This window comes from Schistocerca gregaria, chromosome 3 (assembly GCF_023897955.1).
Source record: "Schistocerca gregaria isolate iqSchGreg1 chromosome 3, iqSchGreg1.2, whole genome shotgun sequence".
NCBI classification, from domain to species: Eukaryota; Metazoa; Arthropoda; class Insecta; order Orthoptera; family Acrididae; genus Schistocerca; species Schistocerca gregaria.
This window is the reverse complement of record NC_064922.1, coordinates 848524935-848545246: the sequence shown is the minus strand read 5'-3', so window position 1 is coordinate 848545246 and position 20312 is coordinate 848524935. Positions and strand designations below refer to the sequence as shown.

Here is a 20312-nt window from a genome sequence, read left to right as displayed (position 1 = left end):
CCTACTGTAAATATATGGTGTGCTCATACAATAAATCCTATTAATCCAATTGATAACATGGCATAAATCAAAAACTTATATTATTCATTCGTGGGAATGCTATATCTGGTGCACCTATTATTAATGGTCCAAGTCAATTACATGTCCGAAAGAACAGATACTATATAAAGAAAAGATTTCGAAATGCAACAGTTTGATTACTACCACCCTCATTAACCCTTCTTACATCTTCTACATTCTGTTTTCTCCCCTACCATACTCTGGTCTTCTATTCAGTTATGATTCTAGTCTGCAATTCTAGAGGTGTAAAGTTGTACTAAGGCCTAAAATATTATTCTTTTAATTGTAACTTTGAAGGTTATTAGTTTAAGTAACTTAAGTCCTTAGTACAATGAGATTAGGGTTGATGTTGAAATCAATCCAATTATTGAAATTATTACGGTTATAGGAAGAATAATTCTTGATTTTTTGAGACTTATCTTTATAAATCATGAATTTTTGGTATATGGCATAATTAGGGCTGAGAATCTAATACATATGTAATAATAAAGTGTAATTGTAGTTAATATGACTAAATAGTTATAATAGTTGTTTTTATTAATGATTGTATTAAAATTCATTTCGGTAGGAATCCAAGAAATTGTGGTAAGCCACCTAGAGATAGTAGGGATAAAAATATTATGAATTTAATTTCAGTTTTTATGTTTCTATCTGAATAGATCTTATTTATAAAAAATAGATTCATTTGCTTGAATATTAAGACTATGATTAGTCTTAGTAGTGAATAAATGATAAAGTGTAGTTCCCAGATGTTTTCTCTGACTGTTAGAGATCTAATTGAAGAGTATGCTAGAAGTTGGCGTAGATATGTTTGATTTAAACCTCCTATTGTCCCAATAACAATTCTTAAAATGAAAATGGTTCAAATAAAGGTTCTTAGTTGAATACAATATGATAGTACTGTTATTGGGGCAATTTTTTGTCATGTTATTAATGTTAAACAGTTATTTCATCTTGAAGCGCCTATGACTTCTGGAAATCAGAAATGAAAAGTTGCAGCTCCAATTTTTAATAATAATTTAGATCTGATTATTATTGAGGGGATAAATTCTGTTTCCCATTCTATTGGATACTTTGACTCAACAAAATTGAAAATAATAGTATTGTCGATGCTATTGCCTGGACAATAAAATATTTGATGTTTCTTGTATCATATTTTTATTTCTCGTTAGAAGCGGAATAAATGAAAGCAAGTTGATCTGCCAGTTTCTTTCATTCTCTTACCATACAGGAAGAAATGTGTTATCAGAACATGAAATTCACTTTCCTCCATTTTCACGTAGCAATTCACAACCACTGTTTTTAGATGTGGTTAATAATGTCCTAAATAATATGTATTTAATTTCTGTGATTATGCACAAAATAGAGAAATTACTTCAGTGCTAATAAGAAATGTGCTCAAAGTGTCATTCTTGATCTTAATCAATCTGCTCTCAGACTTACAGCATGTTAATACTGTATTCCATCTTACCCTTATTGTCACAATGGTTTTATGAAAACTACACAAACATTACAGAGTTTGTGTTTTCACAGGTCACTTGACCTCGAACCTATTAAGCACATTCACAATTGTTGTAAGATATTTGTGCCTTAGATCCAATCTGGATCAGTCTATTAGAGTTGAAAGTAGTGGTCGCATACTTATTGATGATGAGGTGAGCTCTCCAATGCTTTGAACATGGAACTTGGCAGCTGTCCTTAATTCAGTCACAGGAAGTGTATAATGAGCATCATTTGGTGCACTGAAAATAATTTGAGAAAATGTGCATTACACCAAGAGGCGACAGAACTGTATGATGATGTATTTACCATATTTAAGCATTATTAGTTGGAGTGTGTTACGAACTATGATCTGTAGGATCAAGGAGAAACTTTGGCTCTGGGTAAAGAATTCGTGCTTGGCCAACATTCACAACATAGATTGACAGGCAAGTTGGCAACATCACACAGATAGCCAGTGGCAATATATGTCTTTGTGAACATGCTTCATATATTAAACGAAACAGAAAATTTTGACAGTACAAACTATAAGCACAAAGTGACTGTAGCTACAATATGAGGGTTTGAGAAGACTCAGTGAAAGTAAAACTGGACCCAGTTAATGTTACATAAACACCTGTAGGATGAGACTATTAAACTTCCTCTATACATAATATATATTCTATTAGAATATTGAGCATTGTTGCTAAGCATTTAATCACAAAGTAATTATTATACATATCTGCAGATATACCTGTTAATTGCAGCAATCTGTTCAGACTTTTACTCTCAATGTAATACTTACTGAGGTTATCCACAGTTGTGCAGACCCTTAGTTGTAACCTATTTAGCTTAGGCAGCACTTGGTTTAAATTAGGCAGCATTTGGACTACATAGTTTTGTCCAAGCACCCACTTGATTGAAGAGTTAAAATGATTTTCATACCCCCCATTTCTAGTGTCACTAGATTCTGCTAAATACATGGTGTTTCAAAAAAGAATACACGTATTTCGAATGCATATACTTATTAAACTTTAAGACTTAAGAATATGAAATGTTACACACATCTTTATGAATCTCTCAAGTTCACATTGCAGATGTTCAGTATGTCCTCCATCAGCGACACGAACAATATCACATCAATGCTCAAATTCCTCCCATACTTGGGCAAGCATTTTCTTCGTCACTGATCTTATGGCAGTACGGATCCAGTTCTTCAACTCTTCCAGGTCTTGCGGGAGCGGTGGTACATAAACATTGTCTTTAACAAAAACCCACACGAAGTAGTCAGAGGGTGTCAAATCCGGTGACCGTGGAGCCCAGCTGAGACATGCTAAGTCGCCAGCTCCTTGACCACCAATCCAGCGGTTCGATAAGTCTCATTCAGATATTCATGCACTTGACAACTCTAGTGAGGGGGGGGGTCCCCGTCTTGTTGAAAAATGGAGTTGTCTTCGTGTAGCCTGGGAAACAACCAGTTTTGTAACATAGTGAGATACTGCCGACAGTGAACCATGTTTCCATCAAAGAAGAATGCACCGCAATCAGATGATCGGGATATCGCACAAAACACATTGACCTTTGGCGAATCTCATACGTGTTAAATGGCTGATGTGAGGTCTGTAGGCCCCAAATTCCAACTTTGTGTTTGTTTACCTGACCACTAACCTGGGTGGTAACTTTATCACTGAACACTATGTGGTGTGCGAAAGTGTTGTCATTGTCAACAGCATTAAGCATCTCGTTACAAAATACCACATGTTTGTGTTTGTCATCAGGACGCAGAGCTTGTAACAGCTGTAACTTGTATGGCTTCGTAACCAACCTACGTCTCAAAACACTCCAAATTATTGTTTTAGGCAGCTGTAACTCCCTACTGGCATGAGGAGTTGATTTTGAAGGACTGCATTGGAAAGCAGTTTGACTTTATGCAACATTTTCTTCAGGAACACTAGGGCAGCCAGGACTGTTTCCTTTACATGCACATCCTGTATTCAGAAGCTGTTGATACTATCTGCAAATGTTCCACCCATCCGGAGGATCAGTTTGGTACCTGAACCTGAAACATCTTTGCACTGTGATCCCAGAACTGACATCTAGCAGCTGTTAATACAAACTAGACTATGTATTTGTTTTGCCAATAGCTGAGCCAGGTGCAGCAATCAATAGTTTGGACAAAATTATACTTTGTAATATGTATACTCTTTTTGAAGCACCTTGTAATATGTAAGTTAAGGGATGTTTGAATATATTTTGATGTGATCATAATATTAACATTTGTTTCAGATTCCTTGGTACAAGAACTACAGAGGAGTTATTGAGCCTCTTGGTGACAGTAGGTATGTTGTATACGGTGAGGTAGCAATACTAGGGGAGGACAAATTGGAAATCACAGAGTTACCTATTGGTGTCTGGACTCAGACATACAAAGAAAACGTACTAGAGCCTATGATGGGAGGCAGCAATGACAAGTCACCACCACAGATAGTGTAAGTAATTATTTTTTAATAGAAATAGTACATAAAAAGGAAGATTAGTCTGTGTCATGTAATTAATGTTGTTGTGTGTTTCGAAACTTACCAGTGTATAAATCATACCATGAAATTTGAGGTTAACTACTAGATGTTAGTAACTTCCTGATAAGATGTTTTGATGCAGAGTCTCCTGGCCATGTTCAGATGTGTTCTGGTAGATGTCAGTGTGTTTCCACCAGCACCTTTATGGAGTACTCAAATACCACTTAAATGAAAATAATCAATTATAGAAACTATAACGTAAATGGATAGATAAAAAAAAAATCTGCTCACCAAGTGGTGGCACAGAACACACAAACAAAAGGATTTACAATTACAACCTTTCGGAGCCAGTGACTCCTCCTCCCGGCAGAAGAGTTGAAGGGGAAGGAAGAAATTTGAAAACATGAGGGCTTAAAGGTGGAAGACAGGGTAATAAATTAAAACAATGATTACTACTGAAGCATTGTGCACAGGTTAATATGAGTGAAATGTTAAGTGCATTGTATGTAACAATGGTGGGAAGGGCGACAGAGAAAAATAGGTAAGTCGGAAAATGAAAGATGTAGAAAATTAAGAAAGGAGTAGTTACTGTGAAGAAATGATGAGAGAGAAAGAAGTAACGTAAATGAAGGTTAGGTGGGTGGTGAGAACCAAGTACATATTTTAGTGCTAGTTCCCACCTGATGAGTTCTGAGAAACTGGTGTCTTGGGGAAGAATCCATATGTATGGTGAAGCAGGCACCGAGATCATGACTGTCATGTACGGTATGCTCTGCAACAGGATATTGTGTGTTGCCTGTATACAGCCTATGCCTATGCCCATTATCCTGACTGATAACTGGGTGGTAGTCATGTCGATGTTACAGGCCCAACAGTGTTTACATAACAACTGGTGTATGACTGTCATTTCACAGGTGGCTCTCTCTTTGATAGTACATGTTTTTCCAGTTATGGGGCTCGCATAGGAGTTGGTAGGAGGGTGCATAGGGCAAGTCTTGCAGAGGGAACGATCACAGGGGTAAGAACCATAGGATGGGGAGACGGGTGCAGATGGAGCATAGGGTCGGACAAGAATATTGTGGAGATTGGGAAGGCGACGAAAAGCTATTGTAGGTGGGGTGCGCAAAATCTCAGACAGAATTAATCTCATTTGAGGGCATGATTTTAGTAAAACATGGCCTAGTTGAAGTAGATGATTAATGCATTTAAGACCAAGATGACACTGAGTGACAAGTAGTGTGCTTAATTTCATCAAGGCACTTAGGCAGATGAAGTGTTTCTTCAGCATCTGAAAAGCTTTGACTCGTTGACCACTACTTATTCACAAAATTGCTATCGTGTAGATTACCATACACAGTTTGCCACTCTGGGGTTGAGGTAACATGCAGCATGTTATCGTAGGATGGAGAGTCTTTGGCAGATGTATAAATAACCTCGAGATTGCATATGTAAAAACTTGGTATGCTTGGCCTACGAAAGGAGTAAGTCACAATGGAAGTGAGTCAACTCAAACAAATAGCCGGATGAAAACATTTGTGGGGAACGCAAGTGATAGATGTAAATATTATTTTGCGAGTACCACAAGGGATATTAGGCACTGTTCTCACTGAGGCGATATAAATGCAATTCTATTTGCGATACAATGCAGAAGCAATCTGCATTGGTGAAGCACATAGGAACCCTATGGAGATGATTTAATTGGTTCACACCGGGACAATAGCAATATAACACCAATACGTACATGGATAGGGAAATTTTGAGCCTTCTGGTGTGTGGTCATAAAAAATGTTTTTAGTAGATGAAGCAAAGCTGCCGCATCTGTAATTAGTTGCTTGGTAAAATGTATACTTATCGAAAAAAAAATTAAAAATTTCTTTTGGGATTTGTGCGCGTTACTTGCCATGCACTCTTTCTCATTAGATTTTGAGGAAACTATTCAGTAAAAAGAAAATAAGTTTTTTTTTTCATGTCTTGTAGTCTGACATCACTTCTTGATAAGCCTGGTTTTCTTTTTGTTATTACCCATAGTTATTGTGATACCTCTATGTAAAGAACATCATCATGCATATTTTGAAAATTTTGTCATGAGTGGTCGCTGTCCATTTTACATTCAGTGCATTTTATTGCATACACTGTTGCATACGAAATGTAGCTAACGTATCATGATTCATTTAACAGTGGAAGGAGAGCCATAGCTATTCTCGAGAAAATGTGGGAAGGTTGTCTGTGATGAGGTAGGCAGCTAGGCGCTCATAAATATATGTGTTTACTCATGGAAAAACAGTTCATTAAGGCAATATTGTAGCTTAAATAAGTAAATTAGTATCCATTGTAATCTAGATATTGAAGGTTTCGCTTTTACTTGCGTAGTTTTCATGAAAATATAACTGTTCTAAAGTGCAAGCCATTGGCATTTGTTATTGACCGCAGTAAATTATATGATTATTCAATAATTTCCGGGTAGTGTCTGTGTAACTTTATTGTGAAGAGTATTGTGTATGTATAGTTTGCATTTGGTTCGCGTTTACTGTGTTCTTGTACTTCCATACAGTTAATTTTCCATATTGTGCAGTAAAGTCGTTAAGTGGTGTTTCTGTTTCCATTTGAGTATTTATACATAATTCAGTGATAGCGCCTGTTCAAATTTGTCTTGAGAAAATATCGAGCCTCTCCAGTTACATACTAGTCACTTGTGGCAGAAACTAAATCTCATATCTGTGCCGTGGCTATTGATGCAATTGGGAGGTGGGGTTACACTAAACATGGCCTGCACTGGAATAGGAGGGCGAAATAGATTAGTTGATCATCTTAAAGAAAATGGGGGCCACATGCACACAAGACAAAATACCTGTGATTACTGGAGTCAGAGGGGGACATTTTTTAGTGTAGAGTCAGGTTACAGACAGAGTATTGAAAGAGATTAAAACAGAACAGTGCCAGAATGCCTGTAGCAGTATCAAAAGAAATAAAACACACAAATTTTATCAGAACATTAGAGGAATGAAAAATAAGATGGATGAGCTTCTTGTATGCCTAGGAAATGGGGTAAATTCTGAAGGCATAGATGTTTTGTCTTTCTCTGAACATCATGAAACCGCAGGAATGGAGAAGTTAAATTTAAGGGATTACAGATTAGTGTCTTATTCATGTATAGTCAACATGGAAAAAGCAGATGTCGCTACTTATATAAAAGCTGGACACAAAGTCAAAAATATTGAAACAAATGGTTTTTGTGCAGATCAGATCCTTGAAACGTGTGCTTGAAAGTTGCTACTGCAATGTACTTTATAGTAATTGTAACAATCTATAGATCCGCTCAAGGTAAAATACAGCTATTCATGAAAAAAATTTAGTGGCGTTATTGAGTTACCTGTCAGACAATAAGAAGCAGTCACTGGTTTGCAATGATTTTAATGTAGATTTCATAAAAGATACAGTTAGGAAAAATTAGCTAGAATCTTTGTTCGGTTGTTGTTAATTTTCCAGCTCGTGTGCAGCAGGACAGTAGGTCACCTATCGATAACATTTTTATAGACAGTGCTCATGCAGAAACAATTAATGTGTAGCCAGTTGTTAGTGGGCTATCTGATAATGATGCACAGTTAATGGAAATAACACATATAGCACCTAACAGGCTTCAGGCAGGTTCATACAAGGCACGGAGGCTTATTGATGTGAACAGGGTACAGAGTTTTAAGAGCAGCCTAGAAGAGGTAGAATGGGATGAAGTATACACAGAAAATGGTGCTGATGCCAAATTCAATTTATTCCACTGTAAATTCGTCTCAATATTTGAGTGGCTTTCCTGAAACATTATCCAAAAACTCCATTACAAAGGCAAGTAAGCCACGGATTACTAAGGGAATTCAGATATTGTGGCAGAGGAATTCCCATAAGGATAGTAAGCCCAAACCATTTTCTAAGTTTGGGTCCCGTAACGTCGACAAATTTGGCATTTTTTAATCCAGTTTTCTTCTATTGCAATTTTGACTGTAATACTTGTTGGTTTCATTGCTAATATATAGGGTTTATACAACCCAGGAGATCCGGGAAAAACCCGGGAATTTTTTCATCCATGAGAAAACCAGGAAAAACCTGGGGAATTTTTCATTGTTTTGGTTTTGCGTTAAATTTTTGTAATTTTGACTGGTAAGAACAGATATTCTAACAAAGGATATTGCTATATCCCGCTACTGCAGAATAATACTTAAACAATAGTACATAATCGAGATGGAAAAATGAAATTAACTTAAATTGCAAAGGAAATGTGCCATATACGACGACGATACACAGTGATCATGCTAACGTCTGCCAACAGCAAAATGTGTCAAAGGCTTTAGGAAGAGTATGCAATGCTTCATAACGACAAATTGCCTCCGATGAGTGTGAAGTCACAACTGTTTACATTACATTCGTTTTAAAGTTACAAGCGGGCTCGTGCGAATGCGCAGTTGAACCGCGTTGGAGTTGTAGATACTCCCACTTCTGGCTACAGGAATGTGGCTGTTGGGTGTGCAAGCAGTTGCAGCAAGCAGCTAAATGCTACCGGGAAAAGAGGGCACCAAATTCATATTCTTGAGAGGGGGGGGGGACTTGTTTAATAAAGCGCCTAGCATCCAGCGCAAGTTTGTCTATCGATTATTCATATGATTTTGAAACGCTTCCCTGTTGGTTTTTGAACGCATTATAAATTGATTTCTGAATAAATTATAAGTTGATTTTTGCGTGCGTGATTTCTCTGTCGGGGAGAATCCTTGTCGCATCTAGAAATAAACTTTCCGCAGACAAAAGGGGACGGGGCTATATGAGCTGAAGGGAGTAAAGCCAAACGGATGAATGCCAATTGCTGTCTGATTATGTGGTTGCTTGGGTTTGCGAATTATCAGCATTGTTATAATTACTAGTGAAATCTATAGATTCAGACTTCCACAATGGAAATAAACGACTGGCAGGAATAACAGGTGAGAAAGATGACATATTATCTTCTCGGTGTATCCAAGAAAATGAAATATTGACAGAGTTTTGGCCAGATTGCTATACTATCAAGGACCAGTTGTACAGTCCCCAGCTAGCAGCCACTTATGTTCTATTTGAGAAGTAACATGGAAAACGTGTTGTACAAACACGTAATAGTGCCTAAAAACCGGAAAGTAATTGTGGGATAACTAAACCTGCGATTCTGGCAAGGTTAGTGAAGTTAATCGGTGAACAAATTTTGACCATGGCAAGAATAACTACAGAATTGGCGACGACAAGATTGTTTGTTAGAATGAGGAAGGAGAAGAAACGGGGACATCCACAAATTATTGAAGAATAAGATGATTCCAAATTTATATAAAAAATTTGTAATACTACTTTTCCATCACGTGCTTGAGAAACTGGTGCGTATGAATGAAATGTGAAACTATTCCCAAACGTAAAGCTATTTGCTCCTAGTAGGCCTAATAGGCATATGATATTGGTACTTCATGAATTATGTTCTGTCTTGTTATAAAAATGGCCATTTGTACCAAAACAGTCTGATTTATTTGGTGTGGGTTACAAAATTGCTGCACTATTAGGAAGGCCTATTTTGTTTTATGTAGCAGATGATGACAAAATGGACATAATCAGATCAAGAAACCAATCCAGTCTAGGGTATTATTTGTGTTAACAGCTTTTTCAGTATTAGATAAAGATATTTCAATTTCTCATGTAGCAAAACGTTTGACGAACTTTGAGGTAATAGATTATTTCGCAGAAAGGAAAGTGCGCCATGTAAAGCTGTAGAAAGTTTAGAGACAGAAAAAAATGCTAGGAGCTAAGGATTGAAAAAAATGTGTAATTTCTTGCTTATCTCATCTTTATTGGTTTTATGTATCCTATATTTAATTTTATATCAAACAAAACAGCAAGTTATTAGCTAATAGGCAACAAAGAGTGCAAATTTGCTGAAGAGTTCTTGTTCTCCCAATTACAAACACTCCCATCCGCTATTAATTGTGAGTGTGGTCCCCCCCCCCCTCCTTAAAGAAAGAAAGAGGGGGCAGGCTGTCAAATCGGCCAACTGGGAGCAGGAGGACCACCGGACATTTCAACTTCCACTGTCCTGAATAAAGTTTGTTGGCATCCATAACAAAATATGCACGGGTCAATTCCACAGAGCAAAATGCAGTGGCGTGCAGTAGAAGAATGCTTTATGAAGAGGCATGGCACTGCACTGTGGCACACTTAAGACCAAATAATATGCCTTAATATTTCCTCGAACATATGTGTTTTGTGTTTCAGACTTTTCAGAAAATATATGCTACAAGATGAACATTTTTGAAAATTCGATTGTTTTAGTATTGACCCGGTTCACAAATATCGTAGATCTGGGATTGATGCACAGTGCAATCTGAGTTATAGTGGGTAGTCTCCACGTGACCCCTTTTTACATTTAGTGATTTTGCTGTTTCCCCTCATTTACTCTCACGTCAAATGAAAACAAAACGTATATCTGTGGCCGAAAGCTATCAAGTGAATTAAAATGCTTTCATATAGTTACAGAAGGTCTCAGATAGATTATATAACGGTAAGGCAGAGATTCAGGAACTAGGTTTTAAATTGTAAGACATTTCCTAGGGCAGGTGTGGACTCTGACCACAATCTATTGATTATGAACTGTAGATTAAAACAGAAGAAACTGCAAAAAGGTGGGAGATGAGACCTGGATAAACTGAAAGAACTAGAGGTTGTAGAGAGCTTCATGGAGAACATTAGGGAACGATTGACAAGAATGGGGGAAAGAAATACAGTAGAAGAATGGGTAGCTTTGAGACATGAAATAGTGAAGGTAGCAGAGGATCAAGTAGGTAAAAAGACGAGGGCTAGTAGAAATCCTTGGGTAACAGAAGAGATATATTGAATTTAATTTGTTTGTTGTTGTTGTCTTCAGTCCTGTGACTGGTTTGATGCAGCTCTCCATGCTACTCTATCCTGTACAAGCTTCATCATCTCCCAGTACCTACTGCAACCTACATCCTTCTGAATCTGCTTAGTGTATTCAACTCTTGGTCTCCCTCTACGATATTTACCCTCCATGCTGCCCTCCAATACTAAATTGGTGATCCCTTGATGCCTCAGAACATGTCCTACCAACCGATCCATTCTTCTGGTCAAGTTGTGCCACAAACTTCTCTTCTCCCCAATCCTATTCAATGCTTCCTCATTAGTTATGTGATCTACCCATCCAATCTTCAGCATTCTTCTGTAGCACCACATTTCGAAAGCTTCTATTCTCTTCTTGTCCAAACTATTTATCGTGCATGTTTCACTTCCATACATGGCTACACTCCATACAAATACTTTCAGAAACAACTGCCCGACACTTAAATCTATACTCGATGTTAACAAATTTCTCTTCTTCAGAAACGTTTTCCTTGCCATTACCAGTCTACATTTTATATCCTCTCTACTTCGACCATCATCAGTTATTTTGCTCCCCAAATAGCAAAACTCCTTTACTACTTTAAGTGTCTCATTTCCTAATGTAATTCCCTCAGCATCACCCGACTTAATTCGACTACATTCCATTATTCTCGTTTTGCTTTTGTTGATGTTCATCTTATATACGCCTCTCAAGGCATTGTCCATTCCATTCAACTGCTCTTCCAAGTCCCTTGCTGTCTCTGACAGAATGACAATGTCATGGGCGAACATCAAAGTATTTATTTCTTCTCCATGGATTTTAATACCTACTCCAAAATTTTCTTTTGTTTCCTTTATTGCTTGCTCAATATACAGATTGAATAACATCGGGGAGAAGCTGCAACCCTGTCTTACTACCTTCCCAACAACTGCTTCCCTTTCATGTCCCTCGACTCTTATACCTGCCATCTGGTTTCTTTACAAATTGTAAATAGCCTTTCGCTCCCTGTATTTTACCCCTGCCACCTTTAGAATTTGAAAGAGTATTCCAGTCCACATTGTCAAATGCTAGAAACGTAGGTTTGCCTTTCCTTAATCTTTCTTCTAAGATAAGTCATAAGGTCAGTATTTCTACAGAATCCAAACTGATCTTCCCCGAGGTCGGCTTCTACTAGTATTTCCATTCGTCTGTAAAGAATTCGCGTTAGTATTTTGCAGCTGTGGCTTATTAAATTGATTGTTCGGTAATTTTCACATCTGTCAATACCTGCTTTCTTTGGGATTGGAATTATTATATTCTTCTTGAAGTCTGAGGGAATTTCGCCTGTCTCGTACATCTTGCTCACCAGATGGTAGAGTTCTGTCAGGACTGGCTCTCCCAAGGCCGTCAGTAGTTCCAATGGAATGTTGTCTACTCCGGGGGCCTTGTTTCGACTCAGGTCTTTCAGTGCTCTGTCAAACTCATCACGCAGTATCGTATCTCCCATTTCATCTTCATCTACATCCTCTTTCATTTCCATAATATTGTCCTGAAGTACATCACCCTTGTATAGACCCTCTATATACTCCTTCCACCTTTCTGCTTTTTCTTCTTTGCTTAGAACTGGGTTTCCATCTGAGCTCTTTATAGTCATACAAGTGGTTCTCTTTTCTCCAAAGGTCTCTTTAATTTTCCTGTAGGCACTATCTACCTTAGCCCTAGTGATATAAGCCTCTACGTCCTTACATTTGTCTTCTAGCCATCCCTGCTTAGCCATTTTGCACTTCCTGTCAATCTCATTTTTGAGACGTTTGTAATCCTTTTGGCCTGCTTCATTTACTGCATTTTTATATTTTCTCCTTTCATGAATTAAATTCAATATTTCTTCTGTTACCCAAGGATTTCTACTAGCCCTCGTCTTTTTACCTACTTGATCCTCTGCTGCCTTCACTACTTCATCCCTCAAAGCTACCCATTCTTCTTCTACTGTATTTATTTCCCCCATTTCTGTCAATTTTTCCCTTATGCTCTCCCTGAAACTCTGTACAACCTCTGGTTCTTTCAGTTTATTCAGGTCCCATCTCCTTAAATTCCCACCTTGTTGCAGTTTCTTCAGTTTTAATCTACAGTTCATAACCAATAGACTGTGGTCAGAGTCCACATCTGCCTCTGGAAATGTCTTACAATTTAAAACCTGGTTCCTAAATCTCTGTCTTACCATTATATAATCTATCTGAAATCTGTCAGTATCTCCAGGCTTCTTCCATGTATACAACCTCCTTTCATGATTCTGAAACCAAGTGTTAGCTATGAATAAGTTGTGCTCTGTGCAAAATTCTACCAGGCGGCTTCCTCGTTCATTTCTTAGCCCCAATCCATATTCACCTACTACGTTTCCTTCTCTCCCTTTTCCTACTGCTGAATTCCAGTCACCCATGACTATTAAATTTTCGTCTCCCTTCACTATCGGAATAATTTCTTTTATTTCATCATACATTTCTTCAATTTCTTCGTCATCTGCAGAGCTAGTTGGCATATAAACTTGTACTACTGTAGTAGGTGTGGGCTTCGTATCTATCTTGGCCACAATAATGCGTTCACTATGCTTACCCGCATTCCTATTTTCCTATTCATTATTAAACCTATTCCTGCATTACCCCTATTTGATTTTGTGTTTATAACAATGTAGTCACGTGACCAGAAGTCTTGTTCCTCCTGCCACCGAAATTCACTAATTCCCACTATATCTAACTTTAACCTATCCATTTCCCTTTTTAAATTTTGTAACCTACCTGCCCGATTAAGGGATCTTACATTCCACGCTCCGATCCATAGAACGCCAGTTTTCTTTCTCCTGATAACGGCATCCTCTTGAGTAGTCCCCGCCCAGAGATCCGAATGGGGGACTATTTTACCTCCGGAATATTTTATCTAAGAGGACGCCATCATCATTTTAATCATACAGTAAAGCTGCATGCCCTCGGGAAAAATTACGGCCGTAGTTTCCCCTTGCTTTCAGCCGTTCGCAGTACCAGCACAGCAAGACCGTTTTGGTTATTGTTACAAGGCCTGATCAGTGAGTCATCCAGACTGTTGCCCTTGCAACTACTGAAAAGGCTGCTGCCCCTATTCAGGAACCACATGTTTGTCTGGCCTCTCAACAGATACCCCTCCTTTGTGGTTGTGGTTGTACCTACGGTACGGCTATCTGTATCACTGAGGCACGCAAGCCTCCCCACCAACGACAAGGTTCATGGGGGGGGGATTTAATTTATGAAAGGAGAAAATACAAAAATGCAGTAAATGAAGCAGGCAAAAAGGAATACAAATGTCACGAAATTGAGATCAACAGGGAGTGCAAAATGGCTAACTAGGGATGGCTAGAGGACAAATGTAAGGATGTAGAGGCGCATATCACTAGGGGTAAGTTAGATACTGCCTACAGGAAAATTAAAGAGACCTTTGAAAAATGAGAACCACTTGTATGAATATCGAGAGTTCAGATGGAAACCCCGTTCTAAGCAAAGAAGTGAAAGCAGAAAGGTGGAATGAGTATATAGAGGGTCTATACAAAGGTGATGTACTTGAGGGCAATATTATGGAAATGGAAGAGGACATAGGTGTAGATGAAATGGGAAATACGATACTGCGTGAAAAATTTAACAGAGCACTGGAAGGCCTGAGTCGAAACAAGACCCCAAGAGTAGGCAACATTCCATTAGAACTACTGACGGCCTTGGGAGAGCCGGTCCTGACAAAACTCTACCATCTGGTGAGCAAGATGTATGAGACAGGCGAAATACCCTCAGACTTGAAGAAGAATATAATAATTCCAATCCCAAAGAAAGCAGATGTTCACAGATGTGAAAATTACCGAACTGTCAGTTTAATAAGCCACAGATACAAAATACTAACACGAATCCTTTACAGAGAAATGGAAAAACTGGTATGTGCCGATCTCGGGGAAGATCAGTTTGGATTCCGCAGAAATGTTGGAACACATAAGGCAAGACTGACCCTTCGACTTATCTTAGGAAATACATTAAGGAAAGGCAAACCTACATTTCTAGCATTTGTAGACTTAGAGAAAGCTTTTGACAATGTTGAGTGGAATACTCTCTTTCAAATTCTGAAAGTGGCAGGGGTAAAATACAGGGAGCAAAAGGCTATTTACATCTTGTACAGAAACCAGATGGCAATTGTAAGAGTAGAGGGGCATGAAAGGGAAGCAGTGGTTGGGAATGGAGTGAGACAGGGTTATAGCCTATCCCTGATGTTATTCAATCTGTATATTGAACAAGCAGTAAAGGAAACAAAAATTCGGAGTAGGTATTACAATCCATGGAGAAGAAATAAAAGCTTTGAGATTTGCCGATGACATTGTAATTCTGTCACACAGCAAAGGACCTGGAAGAGCAGTTGAACGGAATGGACAGTGTATTGAAAGGAGGATATAAGATGAACATCAACGAAAGCAAAACGAGGATAATGGAATTTATTCGAATTAAATCGGGTGATGCTGCCGGAATTAGATTAGGAAATGAGGCACTTAAAGTAGTGAATGAGTTTTGTTATTTGGGGAGCAAAATAACTGATGATGGTCAAAGGGGATATAAAATGTAGACTGGCAATGGCAAGGAAAGCGTTTTTGAAGAAGAGAAATTTGTTAACATCGAGTTACGATTTAAGTGTAAGGAAGCCGTTACTGAAAGTTTTTGTATGGAGTGTAGCCACGTATGGAAGTGAAACGTGGACGACAAATAGTCTAGACAAGAAGAGAATAGAAGCTTTTGAAATGTGGTGCTACAGAAGAATGCTGAATATTAGATGAGTAGATCACATAACTAATGAGGAGGTATTGAACAGAATTGGAGAGAAGAGAAATTTGTGGCACAACTTGGCCAGGAGAAGGGATTGGTTGGTAGGACAGATTCTGATGCATCATTGGATTACCAATTTAGTATTGGGGGCAGTGTGGAGGGTAAAAATTGAAGAGGGAGACAAAGGGATGAGAACACTAAACAAATTCAGAAGGATGTAGGTTGCAGTGGGTACTGGGAGATGAAGCAGCTTTTACAGAATAGAGTAGCATGGAGAGCTGCATCAAACCAGTATCTAGACTGAATACCACAACAACAACACACCCTAATTGTAACACACATGCAAAAGATCAACATTATATGCGAAAGCTTAGCTTGTCTTGCAGCTTATTAACCTTAGAGACCAATATTGTATGTAAAAGCTCTGCTTTTATTGTAGCAACACTATATGTATTAATTTTATATTAACTTTCCCCTTTGTGTGTTCGTGTTACTTGACAGTGATGCTGCCGTTGGCTGACTACGTCACGTGTCCTATGCTCTGTATATCTGCTGCCATTGGCTGGCGAGATTACGTGACGTGAGCTAACGCCACGTACGTGTTGCTGGACATCAAACGTATTTCCAAAACGAGCCTTTTTTTCTCTTGGTGTTGTATTCTAAAGTGCTGGGAAATTCTACGCCTATGTATAATACCATAACCATTCAAAGGATTGATACGGGATAATATACTGTCACTTAACATGGGAAACACATGTTTTTACCTAGGAGAAAGTTTATTTTAATCCTAAAAAAATCTGGGAATTTTTTTCCTTGTCCGCGTATATACCCTGATAAATTCAAATAGATCGTTCCCAATATTTAATTCGACAGGCAAGAATAAGTCAGGATCCAAAGTTACTTGCTTTCTACAAGAGACACTGTAATATTTTAAGGAGAGTCATTAAGAAATCGAGAAGCTTGTGTCTTCTGACAGAAATTAATAATGCGGACAGTAAGATTAAAACTATATGGAATATTGTCAAAAGGGAGACAGGGCAGCCTGACAGTGCACAGCATACCATAGCAATAAAGCTAAATGAGGATGTTGTGAGTAATAATTCACAAGTTGCAAGTATTTTTTCAACAATCTCTTTCCAAATGTAACAGCAAAAATAGCAATTAAGGGTTCATTTGAAGAAGCAAAAAAATATGTTAACACTTTGTCATCTGCACATCTCATACAAACTGACTCACCTGGTGCCAGCAGCTCTAATTCCAATTACTTGGCTTGTCGCCGGCTGTTCTTGACGTTATCAGGTGATCATAAAATGTAAAGTGATACTAAACTCATCATTAGTTCTAAACCCTGTTCCCCTACTTTCGTGGAATTTTGAAGATATACATACGTAAATAAATACAAAACTTATTTGTTTCAAATATTTTTTTATTTAAGCGTTTTTGAAAAATAATCATTATGAATTGCACTTTAAAAAGTCGGTCGGCATTATCCAGTTTATTGTTGTTGTTCAAAATATGTAAAAATGATAATAATCAACTGAATTGGTTGCAGAATGTAGTTTTGCGAAATATCTGTGTGTGTATCAATGGATTCGTTGACCAATTACGATCGATCCTTGCCTTTTTGTACAATTCTCATAAGGATAGCAAGCCCAAACAATTTTCTAAGTTTGGGTCCCATAATGTCGACAAATTTGGCATTTTTTAACGCAGTTTTCTTCTGTTGTAATTTTGACTGTAGTACTTGTTGGTTTAGTTGCTAATATATTCAAATAGATTGTTCCCAATATATAGTTCAACATTATCCTCGATGCTCTCTGTATCTTTGGAAATATGTTTGGACCCAAAGATCCTTCAAATTTATGCACTGTGTTCTTCATCCGATTCATGGGAATCAGTAGGCAGCCATAGAGTTTGCGAATTTGTGTCGGATGTATATCACTGTCTTCTCATGCTTCTGCTTCATTTTCATTTTTTTTTTCTTTTTATATCCAATGTCGCATTCCCAATCGGCAGAGTCGTCCGGAACATCAGAAAAGACGTTCACGCATTAATCGTAAATAATTGTATCGACTCTTTCGACTCCCGTGATGAAAAGGCACAAGTACTTACAAAGACAAAACACTTGTTTACTTGTGTAACTTATTGTTACCTGAACAAAACACCAACAGAATGCAAAAGATACTAAAGTGCTGTCACCGGCCCCTGCACGATACTATGCTCATGACACCATATTCGCGTCGCTGGCCATTGACCGCTATTTCGCACATGACACCACTGTGGTGTCGCCAAATGGCATAGTGTTAAAAATGACATTCCCCAAGACTTTAGTCCTTTAGAAATAACATCAACATCCCCCGCTGAAATTAAGGGAATTATAAATATACTGGAAAACAGGAGCTCGTGTGGTGTTCATGGAGTCTCTAACAGAATTTTGAAGTGTTGTTCTAATTTGATAAATGGAGTCCTTAGTGACATATGTAATGCTTCGCAGGCACAGGGAATTTTTCCAGGCAAGTTGAAATACACAGTTATCAAACCTCTTCATAAGAATGGGGACGAGTGACTTAAATAATTATAGACCAATCTCATTGCCGACTTCATTTTCTAAAATGTCCAAAAAGTTATGTATTCAAGAGTAGTCTCACATTTAAATGAAAATAATTTACTCAGCATGTCACAGTTTGGATTCCTGAAGGGTTATTCGACTGAAAATACTATCTACACATTTACCCATCAAATAGTACAAGCCCTAAATAACAAATTATCGCCAGTTGGTATTTTTTTGTGATCTTTCAAAGGCATTTGACTGTGTGCATCGTGTCACACTCGTAGAAAAACTCAGGTTTTATGGAATTGAAGACTACACACACACACACACACACACACACACACACACACACACACACACACACACACACACACACACACACCTGGTTTGAATCATACTTAACGAACAGAAAGCAAAAGGTTGTGCTGAACAACACAGATAATGTTGGGGGGGTGGTAAATTGTAGTGATTGGGAGTTATCACGAAGATAGTCCCACAGGGTTCAATTTTGGATCTTCTACTGTTCCTTATACAGGGTGTTACAAAAAGGTACGGCCAAACTTTCAGGAAAAGAAAAGAAAAGATGTTATGCGGACATGTGTCCGGAAACGCTTAATTTCCATGTTAGACTTCATTTTAGTTTCATTGGTATCTACTGTACTTCTTTGGTTCAGCACCAGTTGGCCCAATTGAAGGAAGGTAATGTTGACTTCGGTGCTTGTGTTGACATGAGACTCACTACTCTACAGTACTAGCATCAAGCACATCGGTACGTAGCATCAACAGGTTAGTGTTCATCACGAACGTGGTTTTGCAGTCAGTGCAATGTTTACAAATGCGGAGTTGGCAGATGCCCATTTGATGTATGGATTAGCACGGGGCAATAGCTGTGGCGTACGTTTGTATCGAGACAGATTTCCAGAACGAAGGTGTCCCAACAGTAAGACGTTCGAAGCAATTGATCGGCGACTTAGGGAGCACGGAACATTCCACTTTATGACTCGCGACTGGGGAAGACCTAGAACGACGAGGACACCTGCAATGGACGAGGAAATTCTTCGTGCAGTTGACGATAACCCTAATGTCAGCATCAGAGAAGGTGCTGCTGTACAAGGTAACATTGACCACATCACTGTATGGAGAGTGCTACGGGAGAACCAGTTGTTTCCGCACCATGTACAGCCTGGCAGGCACTGTCAGCAGCTGATTGGCCTCCACGGGTACAATTCTGCGAATGGTTCATCCAACAATGTGTCGATCCTCATTTCAGTGCAAATGTTCTCTTTACGGATGAGGCTTCATTCCAACGTGATCAATTTGTAAATTTTCACAATCAACATGTGTGGGCTGACGAGAATCTGCACGCAATTGTGCAATCACGTCATCAACAAAGATTTTCTGTGAATGTTTGGGCAGGCATTGTTGGCGATGCCTTGATTGAGCCTCATGTTCTTCCACCTACGCTCAATGGAGCACATTATCATGATTTCATACGGGATATTCTACTTGTGCTGCTAGAACATGTGCCTTTACAAGTACGACACAACATGTGGTTAATGCACACTGGAGCTCCTGCTCATTTGAGTCGAAGTGTTCGTACGCTTCTCAACAACAGATTTGGTGACCGATGGGTTGGTAGAGGTGGACCAATTCGACGGTCTCCTGACCTCAACCCTCTTGACTTTCATTTATGGGGGCATTTGAAAGCTCTTGTCTACGCAAACCCAGTACCAAATGTAGAGACTCTTCGTGCTCGTATTGTGGACGGCTGTGATACAATACGCCATTCTCCAGGGCTGCATCAATGCATCAGCGATTCCATGCGACGGAGGGTAGATGCATGTATCCTCGCTAATGGAGGACATTTTGAAGATTTCCTGTAACAAAGTGTTTGAAGTCATGCTGGTACGTTCTGTTGCTGTGTGTTTCCATTCCATGATTAATGTGATTTGAAGAGAAGTAATAAAATGAGCTCTAACATGGAAAGTAAGCGTTTCCAGACACATGTCCACATAACA

At 38.5% G+C, this 20312-nt stretch overlaps 1 protein-coding gene across 3 annotated transcripts in view; it reads left to right on the top strand.

Moving 5' to 3' along the window:
* Nucleotides 1-20312, top strand: part of LOC126354758 (DNA topoisomerase 2-alpha-like) — a 157422-nt gene that overhangs the window by 74942 nt on the left and 62168 nt on the right. For all 3 annotated transcript variants that reach the window (XM_050004640.1, XM_050004642.1, XM_050004641.1), the window contains one exon: nt 3826-4028. In XM_050004640.1, coding sequence (XP_049860597.1) covers nt 3826-4028 — 203 coding nt within the window. The remainder of the gene's footprint in view (nt 1-3825; nt 4029-20312) is intronic.